The sequence below is a fragment of the Panicum virgatum genome, chromosome 9N, assembly GCF_016808335.1.
Source record: "Panicum virgatum strain AP13 chromosome 9N, P.virgatum_v5, whole genome shotgun sequence".
In the NCBI taxonomy this organism is placed as follows: domain Eukaryota; kingdom Viridiplantae; phylum Streptophyta; class Magnoliopsida; order Poales; family Poaceae; genus Panicum; species Panicum virgatum.
Genome location: NC_053153.1, coordinates 8748353 through 8775765, shown reverse-complemented (window position 1 = coordinate 8775765; position 27413 = coordinate 8748353). Strand labels below are relative to the sequence as shown.

The 27413-nt window shown below is 49.9% G+C and overlaps 3 protein-coding genes and 2 long non-coding RNA genes across 5 annotated transcripts; 2 read left to right on the top strand and 3 right to left on the bottom strand.

The window, feature by feature from the left end:
* Positions 1–7510: 7510 nt before the first annotated feature.
* On the bottom strand, positions 7511–9135 carry LOC120688231 (glycerol-3-phosphate acyltransferase RAM2-like). The gene is made up of 2 exons (XM_039970455.1): positions 8158–9135; positions 7511–8029 (listed from the first exon to the last, which is right to left on the bottom strand). The coding sequence occupies exons 1-2, from the start codon at positions 9022–9024 to the stop codon at positions 7511–7513; spliced, it is 1386 nt and encodes a 461-aa protein (XP_039826389.1). The 5' UTR covers positions 9025–9135.
* A 3652-nt stretch (positions 9136–12787) lies between these two features.
* On the bottom strand, positions 12788–14213 carry LOC120687326. Its single transcript, XR_005680696.1, has 2 exons — positions 13541–14213; positions 12788–13446 (listed from the first exon to the last, which is right to left on the bottom strand). It is a non-coding gene; the product is annotated as an uncharacterized LOC120687326 (long non-coding RNA).
* Positions 14214–20723: 6510 nt separating this feature from the next.
* LOC120693110 (pentatricopeptide repeat-containing protein At1g77405-like) lies at positions 20724–22469 on the top strand. The gene has a single exon (XM_039976513.1). The coding sequence runs from the start codon at positions 20766–20768 to the stop codon at positions 22023–22025; it is 1260 nt and encodes a 419-aa protein (XP_039832447.1). The 5' UTR covers positions 20724–20765; the 3' UTR covers positions 22026–22469.
* Positions 22470–22906: 437 nt separating this feature from the next.
* LOC120693109 (endoglucanase 10-like) lies at positions 22907–26534 on the bottom strand. The gene is made up of 6 exons (XM_039976512.1): positions 25801–26534; positions 24987–25294; positions 24375–24839; positions 23992–24127; positions 23741–23913; positions 22907–23653 (listed from the first exon to the last, which is right to left on the bottom strand). Exons 1-6 carry the CDS (start codon positions 26174–26176, stop codon positions 23246–23248), a joined length of 1866 nt encoding a protein of 621 aa, XP_039832446.1. The 5' UTR covers positions 26177–26534; the 3' UTR covers positions 22907–23245.
* On the top strand, positions 25191–25905 carry LOC120693116. Its single transcript, XR_005682863.1, has 2 exons — positions 25191–25335; positions 25425–25905. It is a non-coding gene; the product is annotated as an uncharacterized LOC120693116 (long non-coding RNA).
* Positions 26535–27413: the final 879 nt, after the last annotated feature.

The window sequence follows — 27413 nt, the reverse complement described above, 5'->3', positions numbered from 1 at the left end:
GCTGCAAGCATCCGCGAGCACCACTCTGGCACCGGCACGAGCGCGGCGCCGCCGGTGACTTCGTTCGCTTCCACACCGTGTGCAGGGCGGTGGCGCCTGGCATGCCGGCACAGCCGTCCCGTCCCCTCGCGCACGCCGCCGAGCAGTAGATTCCTCATTCCTCCCGTGTCTCGCCGTGAACGTTCATCTCCACGCGTCCGCGCGCCGCTCGGATGCCGTCCTGGAAGCACACCGTGGCGATCAGGCGGCGGCGGCGGCCATCTTTGATTTCATGCCATCGATGAACCCGTCGACCTGGGCGATTAGCTCAACCAGCACGCCCTTCTGCACCTCGCCGTCCGTGCGCCCGCGTGGCCGCGTGCGGGCTTCAAACTGCGCCGCCGCGACGGCGTCCGGCCACCGCGCATTGTTTTGTCGAATGTCCCTTTGAACTCAATGGAAGACACAACACAGGGTAACCTTGGCCTTTTGCCATCAATTGCGGTCAAGCCGGCCGCCAACCTAACAGATACAAATTTTCATGATGCAGGGATGCAGGATGCACACGACTCTACTCATCTCCAAGACTTGCAGTTGCTGCAGGGGTGTTGAGATATCTGGACAAGAAATCGACACCCTAGGAAAATTAGACCTTGAATAGATGCAATTGTGTTTGGCTAATTTCAAAGATTTTGGTCCAAGCACAAAGTACCGGAATGGCAGGGGCGTTGCTAAAGCTGCTCGATGTCGCAATCGAGGTCCTGCAGATGCTCGGCGTCCAGCAGCGTCACCGCTCACCACCACGGCTAGCTTGGAGGCGAAAGCAGCGGCGACCTCGAGCAGCGCGGCCACCATGGAGCTTCGCCCGCTGAGCCATCCCGCGGCTCCCGAAACCAGGAAACAGCCATGTCAGTTGATGATCTGGTCCAATCCGGGCCGCCCGTCGCGGATCGGACGGACGCCGGGGTCCAATAGGTGGACGGCACATGAAATACCGTCCACCCCTGCGCTGCCGCTGCCGCTGCCGCTGGGCGGCGTCCTCTGCTCCGCGAGCCACCTCGCAGCGTGCAAACGACGACGTCGTGGTGGCTCGCCGGTCTTGGTGCCACTGAGACGACGACGCGCGCCTCCAGGGGCTTGTAGCGCGATCTCGTTCCAATTGAGCGACGACCTCGCCAGTGCAGATGCCGGTGAGGCCTCGCCGACGCCGAGAGTGCCCAGACACGCCATCGACGCCGCGGCTGGATGCCATACTAGTTGGATGGGTTACCCCATTCACGGACGTGCCTCTGTTTGCTCACCCGTCTGGCCGTCTCCGTACGCAGAATCATGCTTTGATAGAAAGGCAAGAACTAGATGAGCTATTTGGTAGCTAGGATACGCATGATAACAAGGCAATAATTGAATGAGTTCATATGATTGTGGCGTTGTGGGGCAAAAATTGTAGTGCGAATGTGAATCTTATCTTACTATTACTAATTGGAGGCTTCTTTGAAGGCTCCACATGAAGCCACCTAGGATCCTAGGTGGACACTCTAAAAATAGAGAAATCTTATAAATTCTCATAAAAATCAGAAACATCTAGCCATCAATCTAACAACTCTAATTATAATAGTCATTGGATCTGTTATCTTTCTTTATAAATTACCCACCTCGGTCATTATAAAAATAGACTAAAATAATCCCCTAAACATGTATCTAAATTACCCACCTATGCCATTATAAAAATCTAAAGTAACCCCCTAATCTTCGTGTAAATTACCCACTTATGTCATTATAATACAAATAACCCTCTAAATTTACATATAAATAATTCAATTATATCATTATTAGAAGTTAAATTACTCCTAAATCTGAATTTAGGAGTCACCATTACTAATATTATTGTTTATATAATATTACAATTTCTATCATTACTAATATTATTATTTATATAAAAATACTACCCACGATGTGTCACCATGTATTTATATATGATGGAAGAGATAAGACTACCAATTCACAAATAAATAGTTCAACTAAATATATATATCGAATATATGTGGAGATGAGTTGCAAAATAAAATATATTGTAACTAAATAATGATAAATATATATTTTAGAGTATGTGTTAGAATATTTAATTGATGAAAAAGAGCATGAGATATGTAATTATAATTATTGACATCATTTTTATATTAATTTTAGTTAGCCCGTGCGGGAGCACGGGTTGATAGGCTGGTATGTTTAATCAGCCATTTATCCTATTTAATAATTGTTTGAATGGACGTTTAGTCCAAATAAAAAACTAAATGGTAGGTGACGGACTGCTTAGCAATTAGCATTTAGGCTAATACACTGCTCCGTCCCAAGCGCTCAATAATACTACTGACTTATTATCGTTTATTATTATTTTATTCAGGCCTCTAGCCAATACTAGTATGTATGAGTAGCAATTCTGTGGATCATTTTTTAGAAGGTAAACATGTTTCGTCGCCGCGATATTATTTTTTTCCTTGATGCTCGCTCCGTCGATCAAGGATGGTAACGCATAGTTGGCGCGAAAGGGACCATAGCTGCGTCTCCACCACTGGTCGCTCTCGGTTTCAGACTCAGCTCTCGATAGAGCGCATTGTACACGAGAATACGAGATAGACACTGATGAGCTAGGTGAGGAGCCACGAGGCAGAGCCAGCTCAGGACACAGATGGTAGTGGAGCGAAAGGCGGAGAAGCTACCAATAAATATGGATGGTTGCTCCAATGACAACAAAACGAGTGATATTTTTAAATTTTTTGTCCGTTCCGTGCAACATTATATTATATTATATTCCTTTGGGACAACACCGGATATATCTGGGCTCGTTTCCTTCTTATTGCTGCTAGCTAGCTAATGCCTAATTCATGCACACATTCGATTTGATAGATAACCACGCCGGTACGTACGTAACTCCAGCTTGGTTCTGCTCCAATGCAAGAAGATCAAACAGAATGGCGCTGATGATGGCGACAACTCAAGCCCGATCATTTGTGCCAACGACGATGCCTCGATCGACCTCCATCGATCTCACTTCAATTCAGGCAATAATTAATACTACATATACTCCTATATGGTTGCTCTTAGCATAAAAAAAAGTGTATGGTTGCCATGCATGGAGTTTAGAAGCATGTGTGTAATTCAACATATGCATGTGTACTACTCCAGTGAAAGCTCACCGGCGTGGGCCTGACTAGCTGACCCGATCCGATAGAAACACAGTATGCACTCCATCAACAACAGTGGCCCAATTCCAGGATGTAGGCAAGGCACTTCTATATATGCATATGCATGTCACCCGCGCGCGACAGGTGGGTGCATGGGTGCTCCATTATGTTTGTCTTTTTTTTTCAGGTCGCAGGAAAAAGATACTATTAGTATTGCCTCATAAAAAGAGAAAGTCATCAAAACCATTGCCTACCAGTTGAGAGATATCTGGGCTTGTGTATTAGCTAGGCAACTTGCTGATCTTGGATATGTGCGATGGCATCATCGACTTGCATTGCAGAGTTAAATATACTAATAGGCAAGATTCCCATCAATTCAGACTTGACGTCGGTAGGGTTTTAAGGCAACTAACAGCTTGATGATGTATGGTTCTATTGCTATCCAGATTACTTGGATCATTGGATGTCAATTTATGATGCCTTGGGATTGTTCCCTGTTGAATTATGACAATACATACTTGTGGAACATTCTAGAATATTTTTGAAAGCATAAAGATAAGATATTTGCCAAGGAAGAATCTGGAATAATTGTTTCTTCATACCAAAGTAAAGAAGGGTCTAGAACCTAGATATTTATGTATGGTAAGAAATATCTAGATATGACGGAATTACTTTGGTCTAATTTAGGGCTTTCCAATCCATTTTACCTTACCTAATTTACGCCCACGGGATAATACCGAAATGAAACAATCCTTTCCTTCTTTCTGATCATAGAAGGGCCATATGAAGCTAAGGTTTCATGTACGGTTTTGGAATAGCGGTGGGCTGGTAACTAATAAGGGAAAGGGAGCTTAGGATAAGTGTGAGAATGTTCTAGAGTTGGATATTTTGGATAGAATAGTATGGAATGCTGCCTGTGGCGGTCCAAGGGCATATTTGTAAATCTAGAACTCACAAGGGGGCTGGGAGAAAATTGCCACCCCCTCCCCTCTTATATATATAAATGACCCTAGGGGTCAAGGGGACTCTCTCTTCCCTCATAAGCATTTCACTCTCTTGAGTTGTGCTCACCTGCTCTGATTTGGTGCACCTTCGGTGCCTTCTCCCTCTCTCTGCTGCTTGGCGGATTTATCTCCCCAACAGTTTGGCGCCCACTGCGTGTCTGGCACGAAATTAAAACCCATGATTATACAACACGAAGCCGAGCTCACCCTTAATTGTAACAATAGTTCTTTCCTATTGCTGCTGCATAGTACAACTATGTCGATGAATATCACCTAACTCTCAGACAACATTTTGGAGGTTTTTGGGTTGTTAGTACCCTTTGTTTTATGATCAGTCAGCTGTGCGCGAATGCCTTTATTTTTCCTCATGTGTGCACATTGCTTGATGCCCACATGCCCTTTGTTTATCTACCCTGCATTCTGGATGATTGCTTTCAAGTTGATCATCCAGGATCCAGTGTTTGTAAATATAGCTTACGCAGAAAATATAAAAGCATCAGCAATATTTTAGATTAATTAGCATGGAAAACTTGGTCAATCATATGAGCAAAGGTTAGAACATAAGAAAAGCATAATCAGAAAATAGAATACTGACAACAACTGTTCTTCAAAAAATGGTTATAAACTAAAGACTTACAATACTTAAATCCTTTATGATAGGAAAGACCTTACGTCAACATATCAAAAGATTACTTGAAGCTGTCAAGATTGTTACCACACCCAATTCACAAAAATTTCAGAACCACTCTAGTGACTTGACATAGTCACATAACAGCTAATAAGCATTTAGATACTCACAGGTAACATTTGTGCAACATTTGTGCGTACACTTTGCCGGGCAACTTTGACTGAACAACCAGTAGCTCTATACATTGTGTAAACCTAAATATTACATTCTAAACTTTCAAAATATGCAATCCACATTAGAAATGGAATGTGCCTTGATGCATTTGGCGATTCTAATTCCACAAGCGAGCGCTAGGGAGCGTACGAGCGCTCGATTTCCGACCGGCCAGATCGCGCTCCTGAGTCCCGCCGACTATTTATATTTTTTCATTCCCTTTTTCCATGTCCATGTAACAACACTACCATGCTGTGTCTCTGCGGCAACCGCGAGCTCGCGTCGCTCCTCAGGCATCCTGTACGTGGGTGCAAGCGGATTACCGGCCAGCAGCATTTCTTTTAACATTTTTTATTCAAAACTTTTCTATCTTAATATTTTTGCTTGTACAGTAACATTTTATCATATCTCTTATCCAAACATTTATGCACAATTTATCAATCTAAATTTTATTATCGTATAAATTATGTCACATATTTTATGGACATAATGTTTTGCTTTTTATGCACAACTTATGAATATAAATTATGTTGATACATAGATATATTGTATCTAAGTTTGTGTATAATTTTTGTAGTATAACTTGTTATAATAATTTTATTCAATATATTATGTATATTTTGCTTTTTATGCACAACTTATGAATATAAATTATGTTGTTATATAGATATATTGTATCTAAGTTTGTGTATAATTTTTGTAGTATAACTTGTTATAATAATTTCATTCATATATATTTTGTATATGGTTTAATTTATATAAGTTTGTGTTATATATAGTTTTTTATATTGAATGATGAAAGAGAATGACGACTACGGTTGTCCATGTAGTGATCTGTGGAGTGTGCGTGGGACTGGGAGGACTCGTCTGTGCTGCTGCGCAAGGGGCCAGTGTACAGAGGGGAGGAAAGCATGCTCCATATTGATTGCCTGTCTTAAAGGGAAGTAAAAAAATGGGGAACAAAGGTGGGGTTCGGACAGTGGAAGGGCTGTCGGATCAATTGCCAGGAACCGTCCTAGCGCGCGCGAATTAGAATTCCCCGATGCATTTTGAGGTTAAAATAAAATATGATGTCCATGAAATGTGTGTTGATGGGTGGTTTCCTTATACACGTAATCAAGTCATTTATTTTCAAGATGTCAAAACATAATTACCGAACTGGAGGGTTGGTGGTTGGAGTAAGTTCAAAAAGTTTAGTTGTTTTGGCAGACTTATTTTTAAAGAGTGCTCTTGAGCCCTCTGTTACACTATAGTACGGCAGTAGTTCTAACAGATCAATTCTCTATAAGAAGAATGATGATTTAGTCTATGTGAGAAAAAAAAAGTCACTTATTATGTTCTTTTATCTTCATTGGATTAATATATGATTGCAAGCTTTTGTAACACAGGAGACGTCCAAAATAAACACCAAAGTGCCTTACTTAAAGCACCTTACCATATCTATATACCAATTATTAAAGCGAGTAAGGTTTCCACCTCAAATTTTGGTTTGTTATTGACAAGCGAGTCTTAGTCTATCCCGTATGCGAGTCCGACTAGTCTTATAAATCAAAATCCTAATTGGAACCCGGACAAATCAGTCGGAAATCATAATTAGAATCCAGACGAATCAATCGAAATCCCAGTCAGATCCCGGACAATCACTACCTCGTATGATTACAACACAGCCTGTACACGGAGTGAACGAACACAAAGTTGGTAATTATTTAGATCTATTATATTAGCCATAGCAACACACTGGTACTATGCTAGTGTTCTCCTAATAAGAAGAACTTGGGTATAAATTAGTGTGTACTCCTATGAATATAAAATACTACCACCTTCGTTCCAAAATATAACAATTTTTAGACTTAGTCAAAACCAAAATTTTCATCTTTAACCAATAATATCTTCAAAAGCAATCATTGGTTTCATTATGAATAAACTCATATCATTTGTACTTTGTGAACATCTATAGTCAAAGTTTAATAGATTTGACTTGGAAAAAATCTAAAATAGCTATATTCTGGGACGGAGGTAGTAATTAACAAAAGCATGAAAAAGCTTATGGATTGAGTTTTCATCCATAAGTAAGGAATAACCTTTGAAGAGTTTTTTTTTACGAAACACAGTACAAACACATTGCCACCGACAGGCATGTCGTCTACTACAGCGCCGAGTCGAGAACTCAAACCCTAGTGGGTAGGTTACAAGGAATCTTACCAGCTGAGCTACGCTCGGTACACAACCTTTGAAGAACTTAATTTAATCTAATGATGTTCAAACTTTAAAACATTTTTACCCGAAGTTTGATGATGCACCAGCTAATAGCCACAGGACAAATTCCGAAGTACATGAGTCCAAAAACAATGTATACGTTTTTTTTCTTTTCTGGACAATAAAAACAAACAATTACATACGGACGTATCCGCGTGCCAAAAACATGAAGCACGGAAAGCGCGCTTATTGGGCTTATATTAATCAGAGAGAAGAGGCCCGTTAGCCATAATGAACGATTCGCTAATCTAGCAGCCCATGACTTTGTTCTTGTCGATGTTGGGCTTGGACACGACGGTTCCGTCGTTGCCGGCGAGCGCCTTGTACTTGTCCTTGCGGGTGAAGCTGGTGCACTCGTAGGACAGCGTGGACGCGATGAGCCGCTGGATGTAGTTGGCCACCTCGTGGCTGCTCCTGCCGCCGCTGCAGGTGAGCTCGGCGGGGAGCTTGTTGAGGAAGGTGACCACGTACCCGGGGCTCGGGTTCATGAAGAAGTAGAAGGGGTCCAGCCCCTTCCACCCGCGCGCCGTCGTCCCGTGGAACATGCTCATCTGGTTCTCCATCGCCACCGGCACGATCTCGTCCGTCAGCTCCGCGAACAGCGCCGAGAACCGGAGCAGGAACGGCTCGCGGCACGTCGTGCCCTCGGGGCAGATCACCAGGTCGCCCTCGGTCAGCAGCCGCCGGATCATGGCGGCGTCGGCGGCGCGGTCACGGGTTAGCCGCACCGTGCGGATGGGTGACAGGATCTCCGACAACCGCGAGACCTGAGACGAATGAAGAAGAAGAAGAAGTCAGTATCCTCCGATGCGACTTGCATGACCCCCATGTAGGCTGTACCGCTGTAGCGAGCTAGCATCGAAGTTGCATTGCAATGCATGACCACGCCACGCACCGAGTAGGTGACGGCGGTGATCGGGCGCCGCAGGGCGGTGGAGAGGAAGATGGGGTCGAGGAGGGTGCGGTGGGAGCAGATGAAGAGCACGCCGGTCTGCCCCGTCTCGCGGCTGGCCGGCGGCGGAGGGTTGCCCTTGATGGTGACGCGGACGCCGAGGGCGCGGAACGCGTGGTACACCATGCGCATCGGCAGGAGCGCGCCGGCCGCGATGCGGAGGCAGGCGAGCAGGAACCCGATCGGGATCCAGAGCACGGTGAGCAGCGCCAGCGCCGGCGACGGCTTCTGGACGAGCCGCCCGTCGTGGAACACCACCGGCCTCGGCAGGTCCTCCCGCGGCACGGGCTTGAGCTTCGGCGCCGGCGGCACCACGTAGCCCTCCTTGCACAGCCTCATGAACGGGTAGTCCGTCTTCCGGTCGCCGAGGCCGACCTCCGGCGCGACGTCGCCGAACGCCTTCCGGAGCGCGTCCGCCTTCTGCTCGCCGACGAGCACGCCGGGGGCGCGGACCAGCCCCGTGGCGCGGCCGCGCCAGACCACGAGCTCCGTGCCGACGACGACGTCCGTGCCGATGTACTCCTTGAGGAACGCCTCGACCATGACCCGCGGGTTCGCGGTGAGCACGCACCGGCGGCCGCACGCCGAGAAGACGCGCCACGACTCCGGGTGCAGGTCGGCGCAGTAGAACTTGGGCAGCACGGCGCGCGCCACGGCCTCGATGTTGGCGACCCTGGCCCCCGCCATGGACGCGAAGATGAGCACCTGGATGCCCGCCGGCTCGGACACGAAGTAGTAGAGCAGCCCCGCGAGCGGCGCCAGCGCGATGAGCAGCAGCAGCCGAAGCACGCCGCCGGTCTCGAACGCCATGTGCGCAAAGTACGGGAACGAGCTCCGGCCGCACAGCAGCGTGCCGTCCAGGTCCGCCACGACCGTGTCGCCGGCCCGGTCGCTGGACGAGCACTTCTCCACCGTCGGGAACGGCGAGCCAGCCATCGCCGCCGCCGCCGCCGCCGCCGCCGTCTTCCCCATGATCGCCGCCAAGTCCGCCCCCGGAGCTAGCAGAAAGCAGCAAGCGTACTACCGTACCACACACTGCTTTCCGGCACGCACGCTTTCTGGTGTAGATCGAGTATTTTGCATGCGGACCTTGCGCTTTTCCATGGCGGCTTTATATAGAAGAAGCGAGCTGCTTGATGCAAAGGACAAGACGGAATTGGTTGCGACGTGTATAGAAGAAACCGAGGAAAGGGACGCACAAGGCGAGCAGGCATATTACGTCGATGGGAATCGCCAAGGCTTTCCAACGCTCCAAAGGAGGGCTTCTTAGGAAGCACCGGCGCGGCGTTGTTTCACATGGGCGCGGAGCATCGGCATGGCCGCCAGTAAAGCGAAGCCGGAGAAAAGAAGCTTAGGTTTCTGGGAACTACATAGAGTCAGGTTTTGGCCGCTTCTGCTGAAGGCGACCTGGGGTTTGTTTGGGGAGGAGCTTTTTGTTTGGAAGGATTTTTTTTTTGATCAGTTTGTTTGGAAGTTTGGTGTACTGTGAACAAGAAGTAACGGTAATAGCTCAGTGTATATCATCTGGGGTTCTTCGTTGTATTGCTCTGCTTAATTAGTACTCCATCCGTTCTAAATTATAAGTCATTTCAAAAATTTTGGAGAGTCAAAATTTTTCAAATTTGATCAAATTTATATAATAAGATAATAACATTTATTATACCAATTAAATATTATTAGATTTTTTGTTAGCTATATTTTTATAGTATACCTATTTGATGTCATAAATTTTTGTGTTTCTCTCTGTAATTTTGGTCAAACTTTAAGATGGTTTGACTCTCCACGATTCTTGGAATGACTTATAATTTGGAACGGAGGGAACGGAGGGAGTTGAGGTACGTTGGCATGTTTTGCATCTTAATTTGTGAAAAAAACATGATGATTTGACTACGATATATATCACCATCTCTCGTTCAAATCAGACGGCACAGCCACTTTCTTGCTAATTGACTCAATATGAGATACAAGAATTAATCAGACGGCGCAACGTCAACTTACCGATGCGCCGTCAAGCAGGGGCGGAGCCACTACTAGGGCAAGCCCGGGCGGCCGCCCTAGGTCCCCTTGGCCGAGCAGTAGAGGATATCCTCAGACCTCAGTTCTTCACGCCGCCGGGAAGGCAGCAAATCGCGGCGGCGCCTGCCGGAAGCGAGGACGACGCTGAAATTTGAGAGGAAGACAGGCAACCGCGTACTGGACCGAGACTTGGTGGCTCGTGGGCCGAGTATTGGGCTGCGGGATGCTTCAGGCTTCAGCCCAGCGCAGCCTAGGGTTTGCGTGGGGTTTGGTGGCTGCTTGGCCAGCCGCCCAAGCCAGCCGCCCGCCTGCGCCTGCCGCAGCTCGTCGCCTCGTCCTCTGGCCTTTGCGCCTGCCGCCTGGCCGCCCGTCGGCCGTCGCCCCGTCCGACCGTCTCGTGCACCGCTGCAGGCCGCCTCGGGCGGCCCTCGGCGGCAGCACCTCCCGCCGGCCGCGCGCCTGGCCGCCTGCAGCCTGCCTCGACCGGTGGACGGAGGTGGAGGCAGCCGGCGGGGGCGTGGGGCGGCGGCCGGTGGACGGAGGGCGGAGGCGGCCGGCGGCCGGCACCGTGGGCTGCGGCGGCGCTGCGCTGCTGCGCCGGAGCGGCCGGAGGCTTGGAGCGCCGGGCACCGGCGGCCATCGAGCCTGCACGCGCGCCTTCCATGGCGTGTTGCACTGTTTCACTGGTACTGTTCCTCCCTAGGTCACTTGTTTTTCTTTTTTTTTTTCTTTTTTTGCGAGAACTCACAACACTATTGGCTTGTCTATAGCTACGGTATACCAGTACAAAAGGATGTACTTGCACCACCATTACCTTCTCTTCAAGCTCCTAAGTCAGAGAGACGCCGGCCGTGTATGAGAGGATGTGGCAGCACGCTAAACTTCGGGTGTGTTTAGTTCGCGAATTTTTTTGGATTTGAGTACTGTACCACTTTTGTTATTATTTGGCAATTAATATTCAATCATGGACTAATTAAGCTTAAAAGATTCATCTTGTCGTTTACAGTAGAACTGTGTAATTAGTTATTTTGTCAACTACATTTAATGTTTCATTCATGTCTCCGAAAATTCAATGTGACGCGTATTGTAGGAAAAATTTTGGGAACTAAACAGGGCCTTTATTAGCTAAAAGACGCACGCCGCGCCAATGGAGTTGAATATATGTGCGGTCTAAGCTAATTTACGATCGACCGCAGAGAGACTCTTAGGTCGATTTTCCGATTTTTTTTCTAGTAACTTTTTTGTCATTTTGTGATTAAAATTTTTCGGAGAAAATTTTCAACAAAAAATTTGGACAAAAATGGGGAAAAATTATAACAAAAATTTTGAAAGAGAAAGTTTTGAGAAAAAAATGAAAAAAAAAACTTGAAGAAAAAACTTTGGCATCGAAAACCAAAAAAGATTGGGTAAAAAGTTTTGTAAAACACTTTTCCGTCACAAAAAAAAGTGTTGTATCCGAGGAGCTCAGCTCGCAGTCACGGGCCCACCGTGCAACCTCCGCCCAGCCCTACCGACCCCACAGCTGCCGCCGCTCCGTGGAAGCCGAAGCGCGCGGAGCTCCGCCAGCTCTATAGCCAGAGACGCTGGGCCGCCCTGCTCCCTCGAGCTGCTCTGCTGCGCCATCGCCTCCGCTCCCTAGCAGCGTCTACACTGAGAAAAATGGAGGAAAGCAGAAGAGGAAAAAGGAAGGGGAAGGGGAAGGGGAAGGGAAGGCTGTGGAGTGGAAGACTCTTAGAGGAGTCGACTGTACTAGGTCAGCAGCACGCTACGCCGCGCTCACCCGGATATCACGGTAGTGGGCTGAAGTTTTCTATTTTGTTTGGATCGGAGTATGTTTGTGAGCCGTTAGGTGCTACTTGCGGGTTGGGCTCTTGCTATGCTTGTGTACTGGGCTGAGGATCTACGACAGGAGAATGAAAATCTTCGCAGGACCAATCTTCTGCTCAAGTCTGGTTGGGTTCGATCAGTTGATCAGCTGGAGGTGGTTCAAAAGACGCGAACAGATCACTCTCGACGCCGTCGGCGGTTCTTCGAGGACATCCATTGGGCTACTCGCTCATGGAGCTGCTATTTGGGCCGAGGAGAATGTTTGGAGCGCCACTACTGCAGTGGAAGAGCTGTCCATCGAGGTCATGGATGAGAACTGAGATGGCTGTTGTGGGTTGTGGGGTATTGAGTTTTTGTAGTTGTTTGTTTGTTAAAACAGAATGTGTAACAATGTTTTTGTATGCCTGATAAGGGCACTCCAGTTTATCTGGTTGTGCATGTCAGCATTTGTTTTAGCACTATGTAAAACTATAAAGAATGATGCTTTCTATCACCAGATTATCTATGGTACCATCTATAGATTGGCGTGATTTATAACTGCATATATATCAGCGTTTGGAATCTTTAGTCACAGACTAAACAACTCGTAGATAATCAAATGCGCACTAAGGGGACCTAATGAGTAGTTAAAGCAGGTTAACTAACCACTGCTACTGCGTGGACAGAAAGCACACAAAAAAATCAACAAAATGTGTCCACAATCCACATGACATAATCGCCGCACCTGACATAAACAACACCACGGCTGGCCATTAGAGTCCAAAAGAAATACATACTCACGCATATATAATTCAGGTTCAATATGAAGGATCACATGCAGCATAGAGTTTGGTGTTTGCAACACAGGTTCATTCAGAAATTCCTATGCACATCCAACAGGCACGGCTGCGATGTTGATGCAATATGTGCTACTACAGACAACACAGATCACAAAGTGCAGTTGCAATATCTATTTTGGTCAACTAAACACACACAAAGTTCAAACCAGCAATGAGAGTTTAGCAGTTTTTTGGTCAGTGTTATCCTCAGCTGAGAAATTGAGTGAGTTGCCTGGCTGCACCATCCTTTTCAAGATTTCAGAGCTGGTTTGCAGGACTTTGTGTGTGCAGTGGATGCAGAGTTTTCCTCTAAACCATATTTTGGATGAGTGTTGTAAGTGGTGTCTTACGGTGGAACACCCAAAAGAATACTGTTGCACATGTTGTGGTCTGATATCTGATAAAGGCAACAGTCAAAAGTAAGTGCTATACCATATTTAGCCGTGCTGAGTGCTAGAGCATGCAAAAGAAACCATCATTAGCTGGTGAGGCCATTGTTGTCTTGGTGACTGCAAGGCAGAGGTAGTAGCAGTAGGTAGGTATATACAGTGGGCGGAACGTGGGCCTCCTCCTGCAAAGAAAGTTAATTTGATCATGATTAGGTAAGTGCTGATGTAGAATATAGGCCCCCAAACACTTGTTTTCGCATAAACTCAGTAACTTACAGTATGTAGTGGTGGCGTGCTTGGTCTCATAGATGATCCCATCGCGCAGGATCTTCAGGAGAGCCAAAGCAAGCTGGTCAAGCGGCATGAGCAGCCAAAGTGGCTGCAGCAACCTCCTCACGGTGCCGGCGCCGTGACTGAACCAAGTTCGTCATGGGACACCTAGGGCGTACATTCCTACCACTGGAATGGACAGGTTCCCTGCAACGCCGCCGAGAAGGACCAGGAACATCCATCTAAACAGCTACAGCACAGGGACATGTAGTGTGAGAGGCACAAAAGCCAGAATGGACAAAGCACGCCAACCTTTCATCAAGGTGAACTATGTTTTGTTTCGAAACGGGACCATCGTTCTACCAGCGGGCTGAAAAGAGGCGACCAGTGACCACTACTCACTGCCTATGAGGGCAATGATGATTCTAACTCATTCAGGATCACACCAGTAAGGCTAGTGCAACAAAGATTCACAATCCCCATACCTTGAAACTAAACAATAGGCACAGCAATTTGAAGCACCAAGGATCTATAAGCTGAACGCTCCAAAACTAAACAATGTGTGCAGCACAGACCTTATGACAGACTCATTGCACATAAGCACATATAGCCAATTATAACGAACCCAAGATCTATAAGCTGCAGACTCCAAAAGTAAAAATGTGTAGACCACACACCTGCCAAGAAGTAGTAAGTCACCGCTGAGAATGCGTCCCAGAAGCAAAGCACCTAGACATAATAGGCGCATCATCAGGAACAAACAGGGACTGAACAGAAAATAAAAGAAACGAAGAACAGAGCAGGCAAAGCAGCAGGACCAACCCAATCCAGGCAGCACAGCAGGCAAGGGAAGGGTACCAAAGTAGTGGAAGCAGTAGCAGGAGCTCGCTTGGGAGACCTCGGGGAACCAGCTAATGACGGAGGAAACAGCGGCGGTGTGGAGATCAGATGAAGGCAACGGCCGACGGCGAACCGAGGAAGGCGCACAACTGCACAAGCAAGCCATGAAACAGGAGGGCAAGCATCATCAAAAAATGTGTGTGAACCCGCACAATCGAGCGGATCTAGAACTTACCAATGGGATGAAGAGAACCGAGGCAATGCAGGCGAGGGCCTGCGTCCCGGCGGTAGTGTGCCGAGAGCACGGCTGCTTCGGGCGCCCCCGACGCGGACGCATCGCCGGGGGACTCCGTCGCCGCCGCTGTCCTCCTACGGTGGCGATATCTCGCCGTCCACAAACCCCTCCCCAAACCCCACGCCGCTTCCACGAGAGGAAAAGGAAAACGAAAAGGAGCCGCAACCCGACGCACCGCCAGGGGTCTCCTCCGCCGCCGCTGTCCTCCTAGGGCGGCGACATCTCGCCGTCCCCAAACCCTACGCCGCCTCCACGAGAGGAAAACAAAAACAAAAAGGCAGCGCAGTGGGAACTGGGAAGGGGGCGATGTCCCGTGGAGACGGAGAGAGGAGAGCCCGGCATGGCCCACGCACATCAGAGGTGGTGCGGCAGCAGGCAGCCCCACACGCAGAGGTTGAGAAAAACAGCCGGCGCGGCAGCAGGACCGGGCGACAAATCCACGCGCGGCGTCGGCCGTCCTCTCCCCGGCACGTGTCGCCCAGGGAGCAGCGGAGCGCTCTCTCACCTCCCTCTCTAGCGTACATAGTAACTAGAGTAAGTATATGTGCCCCGTTGTATATATGCCGGATCGTCTGATCAGCCAGCACCGTTTCACAGGATGAGGATGGAATGGCCATCCTCTTGTAGCTTTTGGATGCAACCAAACCGAATAAAGCAAACATGCTGGTGGACCAACCATCAGCAAACCAACTAGTGCTCCTAACTCACAGTCCTGCCAGTATTTTCTTGGTAAATAGCTGCCGCAAGAACTAATCGTCTCCATGTGCACCTAAATAACCTCCCCCCACCTACCCACCCACACACCCATAGGGATAAGCCTCCTCTGCACTGCAAGGGACTCGTCTCACTGACCTGTGGCCTCCAGTGCAGTGGTGTCTGCCGGTCAGTGGCACTGAGTCACTCTCCAGTACTCCATAGGAACCGATTCCCTCCCATAGTACATGATGTACCTAGGGTGGGTGGTAACGGATTATGGCTCTCTTGTGGTCTTTTGACAATTCAACTTGATCCTTATATATTTTTAGCTCAAATTTATATAAAATTATTAGAGTCCGGTCCTTTTAGAGCCCGACTCTTATTAGATAATCTAAGTCAAATTTTAAAGCCCTTTGCCACTGATGACATAACATGTTAGCATTTTCATTCCAAGATCTATTCTTTTTTCTTTGCTAAATATTGAATTAGCAATCAAAGAAAAAACTAAAGTAAGGATGAACGAGACGTTGATGTTCTTTTCTTGGTTGTTCATCAATTCCATATCTTGCAAATGAAACAGGGGTTGATCTTCAAAGTTGTGTGATGACATTGCTAACTAAATTAAAGCTATGTTTATAGACACGTTTTACAAAAATGATTTTTGACATGTTTCCTCCCTCGATCCCCCGTGTCCTGTCACCTTGCCTTTTGTCCATGCCGCTTCACGGTGGTCGTTATGCTATTGTCGAGGAGTAACTATGCTAGGTATGTGAACATTCCACGAAATGCAAGTATGTATAGATACCTTGTAAAATCGAAATACACCTTGCTTTGTAAACCAAGTGCAGTGCATCTTCGGTTAATAAAAATTCGTGCATCGCATGTATCTATACGTGTCGGGTCTATGTACGCTGCATTCGCCCAACTTAGTAAGTGTATATAGACATTGGCGGAAGGTGTCTTTTTCAAATGAAGGGGACCAACCGACCCATGACAACACACAAGATCACACACATGCTAAGATAACGAAGAAACCTTGGCGCACATGCTATGTGTTACCATGTCGCAGTCCATCCTGATTTCCACTCTGAGGAGCTCAAATATTCTTACAATCTAGCTCTAAGGGTGTATTTAGATCACTTTACATTTTGCATTTTTGTGTTTTTAGAAGGAAATCTTTAATATTTGAAGTATTAAATGTAGACTAATCACAAAGCGTTTACTGTAGTAATTTAGTGTCTAATCATGTCATAATTAGGCTCATTAGATTCGTCTCGCGATTTACAGTCCATTTGTGTAATGCGATTATATATTTAGTACACCATACAAGCGATTTACAAAAATTTTGCGTTTTGCGTTTTGGATCTAAACAAGGCCTAAATGGATATACTACGGGCCTGTTTAGCAGGGCTCCGGCTCCTCCAAAAACAGCTCTAGCTCCGGCTCCTCTGGTGGAGCTGGAGCCGTTTTGCAAAACATTTCGCAAAACAGCTCCATCCTATTTTTCATGAATGGATTGGTATGGTCAAATGTACAATATGCCCTTAGCTACTTAAACTGATGAGATGTGGTGCTATACATATAAGGAAACAAGAACGGATTTAATTCAATTCATGTGGAAATAAAATAGATAAATAAATAAGTAATATTGGTTAGGCAATGGGCAACGTGGACACCCTCCACCAGATCCTCATCCCGACCCTGTCGGCGCTCTCGCTGGGCTCGCCTCCCGCTGCAGCCCGACGCGGAGGCTGTCTCCCTGGACGATGCGCGCAGGCTGCTCCTCAAGGTGGTGGGGTGGAGGCTGCTGCTCTCCGACGACGACCAGCGGCCCGGGCGGCTCCAATGCGTCTGGAAGGTACGTGACGAGTCCTGCGGCCAGGAGCTCATCGCCAGGATCAACGCAGCGCTCGACGGTGCCGGCAGCACTGGTCTGGGAGGCCTCCGCCCTGTACAGGGACCTGCGCCGCCGCCGTCGCCTGGATCGACCTCCGCTGGAGTGGATCCGCTGATTCCGGTGGCCGGGGAGTCCTCCCTGCGCGCCGCCGCCGGAGAGGATTCATGGCCTTCCCTTTGTATCGCTGGGATTTTTTTTGAAATAAAAGACAGGAGCACTGCCACGTCATATAAAAAGAAGTATTCGTACATAATGCGTTGAAGCGAACACCACCACACAAACAACACACGCAAACAACGCACACAATAAAACACCACACCGCCACAACCTAGGAGAGGAGCCAAAAGAAGCCACCCGCGAACTGCGCCGTCGTCACCAATGCTGTGCCACGCCAAAATCCGCAACCCGTTGCTAGCCTGAGCGGCAACCAGAACTCCTCCACCATGGGGTTGTCATCCTCATGCCGCACACACACGACCGTCGATCCCCCAGGTCCAGTCTTGCTTCAGTAGAACACTCCCGCCGCAGCGCCAGTGCAGCTAACTTTAACACTCAATGCGTGGGGGCATCTCCACAACCACCGCCTCGTACTCCTCAGAAGCAACCACCTTAAAGTGTACGGGGACCTTGCCGCCCGCCACACTGAACACTGCTTAGCCAAGGATCCTTGCCACCGAAACCGCATTGAGAGCCTCACCTTCGCCAAGCCATCACTAGGATCACCACCGCACCATGCGCGCCAGCCCAAGGCCTCCAGCACCCATGGGCCCTCTGCACCTTGCCGCCAACATGGATCCAGCGCACCTCCACCGCCGCTGCGCACGAGCAACACCACCAAACAAAGCACCACCAACACTGCCACAGGGTGAGACGGGTCTCAGAAACGACGCCTCCAAGAAGGGCACGACGCCAATGACGCCGTCGTCGCTCGTCCAAAGCTGGACAGGGTTTTCACCCCGAGGATCCCGTGCAGCCGGATAGGGTACTCCACGATGGCACCCCCAACAGGGAAAACGACGTTGCAAGACGCCGCTGCCATCGCCACCGACAGGAGTATCGGTGAAGGCTTTCGCCCGGCTGAGCCCTATGCCTACAGCACGCTCACGACCATGTGACAGCAACTCGCTCCATGCCGCCTCCGCAACGCCCCTGCCGAAGAGGAGGCCCGGCACAACCCGGAGTGCCACCATAGCACCACAAGCGTACCCAGTGCTGGGCGCACCCAGCACAAGCCACCCAGGCCCACCACCATGGTGGTGCCAAACCTGCAGCGTCGTCGAGGAGGGAGGGGAACGCCGCCCAGCACCCCACAGCACCCAGTGCCCGCACGCAGCACATCGCTGACATCGCCCCCGGCCACCGTGGCCCAGGGCAGCAAGTGCCGAAGACGCCCCTACCAGGGCCGCCCACAGCTCAACGGCCGGCGCGGCAGCCCAAACAGGCCGCCGCCGCCGCCGTCCCGTGCGCCCCCGCTTGAGTCCTCGCGCCTCCGCATCTGCAGCCGCCCGCCGCCGGATGCCAACCTCCACCCACCGCCGACACACAGGCGCCCCCTCTGCGCGGCCTCTAGATCCGGTCGAGGGCGGGCCGGATCCGAGGCCCCCTGCCTCCGCCGCCGCCGCAGGGGACACCGGCGCCCGCGAGGTCCCTCGGGACCGGGGCGGCCGCGCCCGCCGTGGAGTCCCTGAGGAATGGGAGAGGCCGCGCCGCCGCCTTCATTGGGAGCCTGACGAGTTTCCGGAGGAACCCTCAGGCAGCGGCACGACGGCAGGAGGCGGCGGGGAGAGGTGGCGGCGGTGCTAGGGTTTCCGCCGCTCGAGTCGCCGTGCGGGGCGACGCGAGCCTCAGGGCAACGGTTTTCTGAAGCCAAGCCTTCGGAGATGGCTCCCGTTTGTATCGCTGGGAGTCAGGGAGGGGAACGGGAGGATAGTCTGCGGGTTTTTTTTTGCCCGTTGGGGCTTGGAGGGGTGGGGGAGTGGCAAAATTGTGGTTATTTCGGCCAAGTTTAGGGGCAATCGTGGAAGGGAGAGAGATGGTCTGCTGCTGGAGCCGCGTGGAGCCTCGTTTTCTTAGGTTCACCTTGCCTGTGTAAGCCGCCGGTGGCTCCAGCAGGGACTTCAGACGTGAAGCTAGTTCCAAAACCTCTGTTTGGCAGGGCTCCGGCTAGAGCTGCTCTTGGAGCTGTTCGTGGAGCCCTGTCAAACAGAGCCTACATGGTCTGATGGTCGCATGCATGTTGCAATTAATGCAAACCCTGGACCTGCAGCAGTGCAGCAGCTAGAGCCTAGAGTGTTCGATGCCTCTTGTCACGTCTTGCTCATGCACGCAGCAGCTAGTCAAAGAAACGGGTAAGGACTAAGGAGGGTGGCGTGGCGAGAGATTGTTCAGGGATCTGATCAGGTTAGCTGTGGTCTGTGGACTTGTGGAGAGCAGCAGCAACAGCTGTACATGGTCCAATGATGCTCAGAAAGGAATTTTGTTTTGAAGGCAGCAGCAACAGCTGTACATGGTCCAATGATGCTCAGAAAGAAATTTTGTTTTGAAGAAATTTGCAGGAGGCGTTGTAATCTAAAAGAGGAGAGCAAATACAAAATCATACAGGTTCGAAATTAAATTACATAAAAAGTCTTACACTTAGAAAGGAATGTCTATCTATAATGTATCTAACAGCGGTTTCACTGTTTCTGAATAAGAAGATACTAGCCACTCCATGCTACTTATGTCAGTTCCTTATCAGTGGTACTTGCATTGCTTGAAACGGACATGATGGGCACGGTATCAATTCTTGGCACTAGAACAGATAGCATGCCAAGCTTGGGGAGGTAACGATGTGGCAAGGCAAGCTCATAGAGTCTAGTTCAGATTCACAAAATAAAGGGCAGCAGCCAACTTCGTTTTTCCTTTGTCAGCGGCGAAGATTGCACGGGCAGTGATAGTTTTGTTGCGAGTTTGCGTGCGTGTGTGTGTGTGTGGATTGGGCCTGTGCATAGCCTGGGAGTCTTGGCTTGACCCATTTGTTTTTTGCTGGAGCTTGGGCTGGATCGTGACGGTTTCCAGGCCTGTTTTAGGCCACTTTGATCTTTGTTTTTTATTTTACTTATATAGAATCTAGAACCTGCAAAATCACTTTAACTTCATTAAAAAGCAGTTTGATTACGTGAACATATCTCCGCCATATGACGTCATGTAGATACCAACTCTGACGAACTATAGAGCAGTCGACAAATTATATAAATCCCGAAATTTAGATTCCCTAGTTTTCCCAACCTAAAACCATTCAGAAGTGCTATACGGCATTCAATCCCAAGCTCTTTATTTTTGTTTCGAAATTTGATTTCTCTCCGTTGAATGCCACATCACACTCGCCAATTCTTCTTCTCTGTCGGGAAAGATTGATGATCCGTACAGGTCGGCTAGTAGTATTCAGCTGGCAGTAACCTTCCCGCTCAAACCCCAGGAGAATTCCAGGCCTGGCCCAACGCCCCAACCCAGCCAGTTGCCCCATGTCCACCCCCTCCCCTGCGCCGTCGCCGCCGTCCCCGTCCCCGTCCCGCCTCGTGCCGCAGCTGCTGGTCGCGCTCCTGCAGCGCCGCCGCTTCGACGCCACGCTCCGCGCCTCCCCGGCCTTCCGCGGCTTCTCCCCGGACTCCATCGCCGCCGCGCTCGCCGCCATCCCGCGCCTCCTCCTCCCGCGCTCCCCGCGACGCCTCTGCCCGCAGCGGCCCTTCCCCTCCGCCTCCTCCGCCTCGTGCCCCGCCAACCGCCGCCTCACCGCCGCCCTCACCCTCGGGTTCCTCTCCTGGGCCCACGACCACGCCCGCTCCGAGCCCATCCCGCTCTCCGAGGTCCCGCTCCGCGCCGCGGCGCTCGCGCTCGCCCGCGCCCGCGCGCTCCCGGCGCTCTTCCGCCTCCTCCGCGCGCACGCCCCGCTCGTCTCCACGCCCGCGCTCACCGACGTCATCCGCGCGCTCGGAGAGGAAGGGCTCCCGCGCCACGCGCTCGCCGCGTTCCACCGCATGCGGCAGCTCCGGTGCTCCCCCGACGCGCAGTGCTACAACACCCTCATCGACGCGCTGTGCCGGAACGGGCGGTTCAAGGATGCCAGGTTCCTGCTCGACCAGATGGAGCGCCCCGGCGCGCGCTGCAAGCCCGACTCGTACACCTACACGGTGCTCATCTCCTGGTACTGCCGGATCGGGGTGGGCACGGGGTGCCGGAAGGCGGCGCGGCGGAGGATTTACGAGGCGGGGAGGCTGTTCCGGAGGATGGGGGAGAAGGGGCTCGAGCCGGACGTCGTGACCTACAACTGCTTGATCAATGGATTGTGCAAAACGTACCGCGTGGAGCGCGGCCACGAGGTGTTCGATGAAATGCTCAAGAAGGGTTGCGTGCCAAACCGGGTGACTTACAATTCCTTCATCAGATACTACAGTGCGGTGAATCAGGTGGATAAGGCAGTTGAGTGGATGAGGGAAATGGTTGCAAGGGGCCACGGGATTGCTTCATCGAGCACGTATACACCTGTCATCCACTCCTTGTGCGAGAGCAGGCGTGTTGGCGAGGCGAGGCAGTTCTTGATTGACATGGTTGAAAGTGGGCATCTGCCAAGGGAGCACACTTACAAGCTGGTGAAGGATGCAATTGAAGATGCTGGTGAGGAGGCCCTGCCAAAAGAGCTATGTCAGTCCATTGAGGATGGCATTACAGTGAGATATCGACAGGTGATGCAAATTAAACCCATAATGCGATCAGTTACAAGATGATCTAGGAGGGGGAAAACGAGCTTGTGGATACTCGCAACCTGTTTGCCACATGAGAGACACAGGTCTTGCAAGCGAACTGTTCTCAGGTTGAGATGCCCAGGGTGATACATGGCTACAAGCCTACAACTTGAAGCTAATTAATACATGTGTAAAGCTAGTGCGGACTGAGTGCTCTTGTAAGGAGGATTTGTTGAAAGAGCCTTGCCAGGGAGCAGGCGACGTGACCAGGAAGAAGTTATAGGATATTTCCAATATCACAAGATAAATCAAGGGTAAAGTAAAGCTTATTTGCACAAAAGGTAAAATATATTTGAGATTGTTCCTAATTGCTGGCCAAGTAGGGAATAATCGTTATCTATATTCACTCAAAACCTTTTTGTTTGTTAATTCTGGGATCATATAGTTCGCAGAATAACTAATATAGAAATTGCCGTTTTCTCAGCATGAACCATTGAAGTTTATCAGCATCACAACTTTAAAATTTGCTGTTTTCACTTTTCTAACCTGAGCCATCATCATGACTGCCTTTGTTTCCTTTTTGTCTACCCTGGTTGCATTAATCATGAGAATATGCTTTGTCTGTAAGGTCCACATTTGATAAACACTTGTGTTGTCTTTGCTATAATAGTTCATTAATAGTTGGAACTTGGAAATGCCTTCCCTCAAGAAAGCAAAAACGTTGGAAATGCCTTCGTGGGCAGTCACTTAGGTCATTATAATTTTCTGCACACATTCTAAGATATGCTTCAGCGCATGCACAGAGAAGCTGTCGTAACTCATTTTCCTATCCGTGCTTTTGCCATTCCCATGTAGTCTGAGAACTTAGTGAACATGCTGCCCCTGAAATAGGAACTTTTAAATATAAAATGACAGGATCAAAATGAAGCAAGCATAGAGGTCACACAAATTCTTTACTATGATGAAAAGTCACTCCTATAAATTTTTTTGTAAAGGTGCCATTTCTACAAAAATAACTTCACACATGAGCTGGAATGCCAATAGCAACAAGGACCCCAAAAATTAGCATCACGCGGTGCACACAACTTCCGATCTATGTTTGACAGAAGATTTTATACTGATCTGTCAAACTGGTACAGAAATAGAAGCTCTATAAGCTTATGTCATCTGATATTCTGTTTCTGGCCTTTGCTGCACCAAACGATCATATGTTGCTCCACTTCCCAGTTTGATGCTTGGAAAATATTCAGAGGTCTGTCTCTTTATGGTTTCCATGCTGATGGCGGCGGTGGAGGTGTTGGGAACATAGGAGGAATTGCAGAGAAGATTGTGTTCTTATCGATGCTGTACCTTCCAGTTGGTATATCAGCTATAGAAATCAGTGCTGCGACCAAACCAGCATTTGCTGCAAGAGTAGGCTCTGTGTAATTGTAGTTTGTGCGGACATCTTTGAAACCATCATGCCTGTCAGGGCCAGCCACCATTGCTCCGACGAGAATATTAGGGTTTGCCTTTTTAGTCTCCCTCCATTTGAAACCTCCTTTGCATCCATACTTGACGCCATTATGAGGTATCGATGCACCTCTGTGATGAGGACGCTTAGGGTACTTATTTCCAAAACCCACAACATAGCTCGTCTTTAGTGGGTTCTTTCCAAGGATGTAATCAAGCTGCAAATTGAAGAGATTTAACTGTCAATCCAAATTTCCTGCTAATGTACATTACGCACTTAAAAAGCACTAAGAGCAATACTTTACCTGTGACCTGGCAAACTTCCGGAGGACTTCTGTGGTGTAAAAATTAGGCCCACAGTACCACCCAGGTGTGTCTGCAGCTTCAAGATAGTCACTATATAAAGAAGCAAGGAAAGCTGCATTGACAGCATACTGAAGTGGTTGAGGCCCTCCATGGTTGAGTTGTATTAATCCTCCTGCAATATATTCCGGTGCTTAGTCTTTCTTCTGTGGAACAAGGAAGAAAGAGAGGAATAAAGAGGAACATTACCAACCTTTAGTGAAGTTGAATGAATTGAATAAAGGTAAATATGAGCACATAACGTTGTCAGTTTGGTTGTGGAATGTCCTCAGTATTTCTTCGTAAGGGTACCCTGGACTTAGGAAGAGTCGCAACCTGCTGAGAAGAACCTGGGATAAAGTAGAAACTACGTTAGTGATTATCAATATTCATTAGACGGCTGCATTATGACATTGATAAGCCTTTCTGTTTTTCCTTTCCAGTCTAGTTGCTTGAGAGACTCTTTTTTTTTCTGTATGGTCAGCTTGTGCTAGGTGTTTCTGACATATTCAATACAGAGGATCATGTTTTTCTTTCCATTCAGATCATGCTGAGTACTTTAACTATATATTCAGTGCCGAATATGAATATGCTAACCTGAGCTCCTGGAAGTTTGTCATCCCAGGTAAATACTCCATAGTTTGGACTGCCAAACCAGTAGGCTCCAGCATGCTTTGCCATTCCCGGGGCTGTGGCGATTGTGAGATATGAATTGTTCCCTGTGGCAAAATACATCCAAGCACCACCCCACACAAACTCATCCCAGTAGCTGGTGGAATTGTAGAAAATTGCCTGGTCGGATCCATTCGGACTGTATCGCCCGCGCGTCAGCCTGCCGAATTTGTACAGGGCTTTTGCACCTTTGACAAGCTTGTCAGAGTAGGTCTTGCTGTCCTTGAACACTATGGAAGCTGCAGCCAGGGCAGCAGCCATTTCAGATGCTAGATCTGAGCAAGAGTGACACTCAGTGACAGGCCTTTTGTAATCGATATCCTCTGGTCTCATCCAGCAGTAGTGGTCATTAGGCTGGGAGCTGCCTTTGGAGGTGTCACCTACACCCACCTGCAATTAAAAAAAGGGTCTTGCTTCAATCTGCTGTCTCGAGATGTTTAGTGGAAAAGGCACGGAAGTTCACTCAATTTGGGTGGATCTGAGAGCCAATTTCTGGGACAGCAAATCAGCACCTCAAGATGATCAGTAGCTACAAACCTGGGCAACAATCCTGTCGATTGTGTCGGCCGACGAATTGAAGGTCTTGAGGATGTAATCTGTACCCCACTTGATCAGCTCCTTGATATGGTCGAGCTCGCCGATGGCCTCATACTTGGCCTTGTACTCGATCACACTCCAGCTGAGCATGGTCATGGACCAGGCCATGGGGTAGTTGAACTTGATGGCGTCCCCTGCATCGTAGAAGCCCCCGACCAAGCTCCGCCGGACGGTGCTGTCCGAGAGACCATCCTTCATGCAGGAATTGCCCCTCCAGCTGACGCCGTTGTGCTTGGGCAGCGGACCAGCTGAAATCGCAGATAACACATCGTCAGTCAGCACTCAGCAGGTGAGCAGAATTTTTGTCGGTGCACTCATTCTCTTCGTCAATTTTAATTGCTTTCACGAATTCATAGTCTGTTGCCATGTTTTTTTCAGATCAGAGTGAGATACAGTAGTGATTTATTTTCTCCCCACGTGGGACCTGGCTCTAAATCTTAACCAGGCCAGCATAAGCCCATCAACCAAACAGACCCTATGTCTGCTTGAAAAGGTCAGTCAGATCTTGAGCACCCAAGGCATGCTAAATGTAGAAACGTAGAATTACATATGTGGCAGGTACCAACTCATGCACAGAAAGGCAAGAAATGGCATGGCAAACATCTCCAGCCACCGAATCGTCTGCATGTCTACGCAGAACCGGGATCTGATGGTCGAATTCAGCGAGACGATGAACGGAGGAAGGAAAGAACAGGGCAGCAAAAGGAGAAAAAAAAAGGAAAAGGTGAACTCAGCGAGAAGAAGGTGAACTCACATCGCTGGGCGTTGAAGAACATGAGCGCCTTGTGCAGCGCCTGCGTGTACTGGTCGGGCGGCGGCGGCGGCGGGCGCTTGTGCGGTACGAGCTTGACGATCATCATGACGAAGCCGATGAAGACGCCGAGGCCGAGGATGGTGCCGACGGTCCACATGAAGATCTTGCGGTCGAGGACGACGCAGCCGAGGTCGACGTACTTCTTCTTCTTCTTGCCCGCCTGGTCGCCCGGGCCGGCGAGGAGCCAGCTCTGCTGCGTCTCGTCGAGCTGCCGCATCAGCGCCGCCCGGTCCAGGTCCCGGCTCCGGTCGTCGTCCGTCGCCGAGTCGGCGTTGGAGATCTCCAGCGACCCGCCCCACGGGTCCCGCCCGAACATCCTGCCGCCTCTCTTCCCGCCCCTCCTCCTCCTGGTTCCTCCCCCGCGCCGCCGCGGCCGGTCCGCCTCCGCTCACCGGCGGCAATGCGGGCGCTGGGTGGGGTGGGGAGCAGAGCAGGGGACGACGCTGCACCTGCACCGAGTGTGCGGAGCAGAGCGGGAGGGACAGACAGGCAGGCGTGCGGGGCGCGAGAGAGTTATGGTGGGAGATGGCAGCAGGCAGTGCGGCACGGCGCCACTGCGTGGGGGGCGTGGCGTGGGGGTGTGATTTGTTGTGGCGTGCGATGCGGTGGAGGGATCAGGTGGTTGCGCCGTTGCTCTCGGGCGGCTCGGCTCTCGTTGCCGCTGCGCTATCGAGTGACCGACGGGTGGGTTGGTGGGTGGGTGCGCCGCGCGGCAGGGGAAGGAGGCGGTGGGTGCGCCGCCTCACCGGTGGGGGCTGCGGCGGCCGCGCTGGGGTGTGGAGCCTGCCTGCCGTCGCACTGGTACTGGTAGTGGTAGGCTCCGCGCTCTACTGTGCAGCGCGGTCGCGTGATTGCTCGGGTACAAAAAGGAGGGGGAGGCCGGAGGCGTACAAGGCCAGCGTCGGTTGGGTCGGCGATTGGTTTGCCCGTATGGGGTTTGCGATCACTCATTTTGGGGGACGCAATCCACCACCCAATATGTTCAGGCCGCCCGTGTTGCCTCCTGTATTGTTTTGGAGCCTGTAACCGCATGCATTCAGGGAAGGGTACCCGTGAGGATGTTGCGTTTTGTTTTGTCACTGCGGTAGCTGCAGGATATTTGGGCGGTCATGTAAGAAAAGGGAGTAGGTCTTTGATCTGAGCGTGGGATGGGAGTACGGTTGTTTGTACGCGCCCTCATCAAAACAGTACGTGACAAGGAAAGATTGGGGCCAATAATGCACGAAAGCGACAGCATCTAACACGCTCCCGCGGTCTGCTTTTGCTTTCCTTTGCGACGCAGTAACCGTTGCTTTGCTCGAGCAAAAATATTAGCGGCGATACTGGAGCGCTAGTGTAAAATACTGGCCACCCTCTGCTGATTCTGGCGCTATTTGTTCCCTTGCTGTTCGCCCCCTTTTTTCTAATGACTTGTTTAATCAGAGCTGCACAGAGTGTGAGTTGCTGGATTGGGAGGGAGGGAGGAGACACCAGTCAGCAGTCACACCACAGAGCTCAGCGCATGTGGTGGAGAGGAAACGGGAAAAGTGTGTGTTAGGCCCTAGCTATCATGG

What these genes read in the sequence shown, in the direction of transcription:
- LOC120688231 (XM_039970455.1), bottom strand. Translation starts at nt 9,024, where the DNA reads ATGGCGTTCGAGACCGGCGGCGTGCTTCGGCTGCTGCTGCTCATCGCG. An exon ending in TCACCGCCGTCACCTACTCG is followed by an intron (nt 8,030 to 8,157) that starts GTGCGTGGCGTG and finishes CATTCGTCTCAG; the next exon opens with GTCTCGCGGTTGTCGGAGAT.
- LOC120693110 (XM_039976513.1), top strand. Translation starts at nt 20,766, where the DNA reads ATGTCCACCCCCTCCCCTGCGCCGTCGCCGCCGTCCCCGTCCCCGTCC.
- LOC120693109 (XM_039976512.1), bottom strand. Translation starts at nt 26,176, where the DNA reads ATGTTCGGGCGGGACCCGTGGGGCGGGTCGCTGGAGATCTCCAACGCC. An exon ending in GTTCTTCAACGCCCAGCGAT is followed by an intron (nt 25,295 to 25,800) that starts GTGAGTTCACCT and finishes CTGCGATTTCAG; the next exon opens with CTGGTCCGCTGCCCAAGCAC. An exon ending in TTCATTCAACTTCACTAAAG is followed by an intron (nt 23,914 to 23,991) that starts GTTGGTAATGTT and finishes AATATATTGCAG; the next exon opens with GAGGATTAATACAACTCAAC.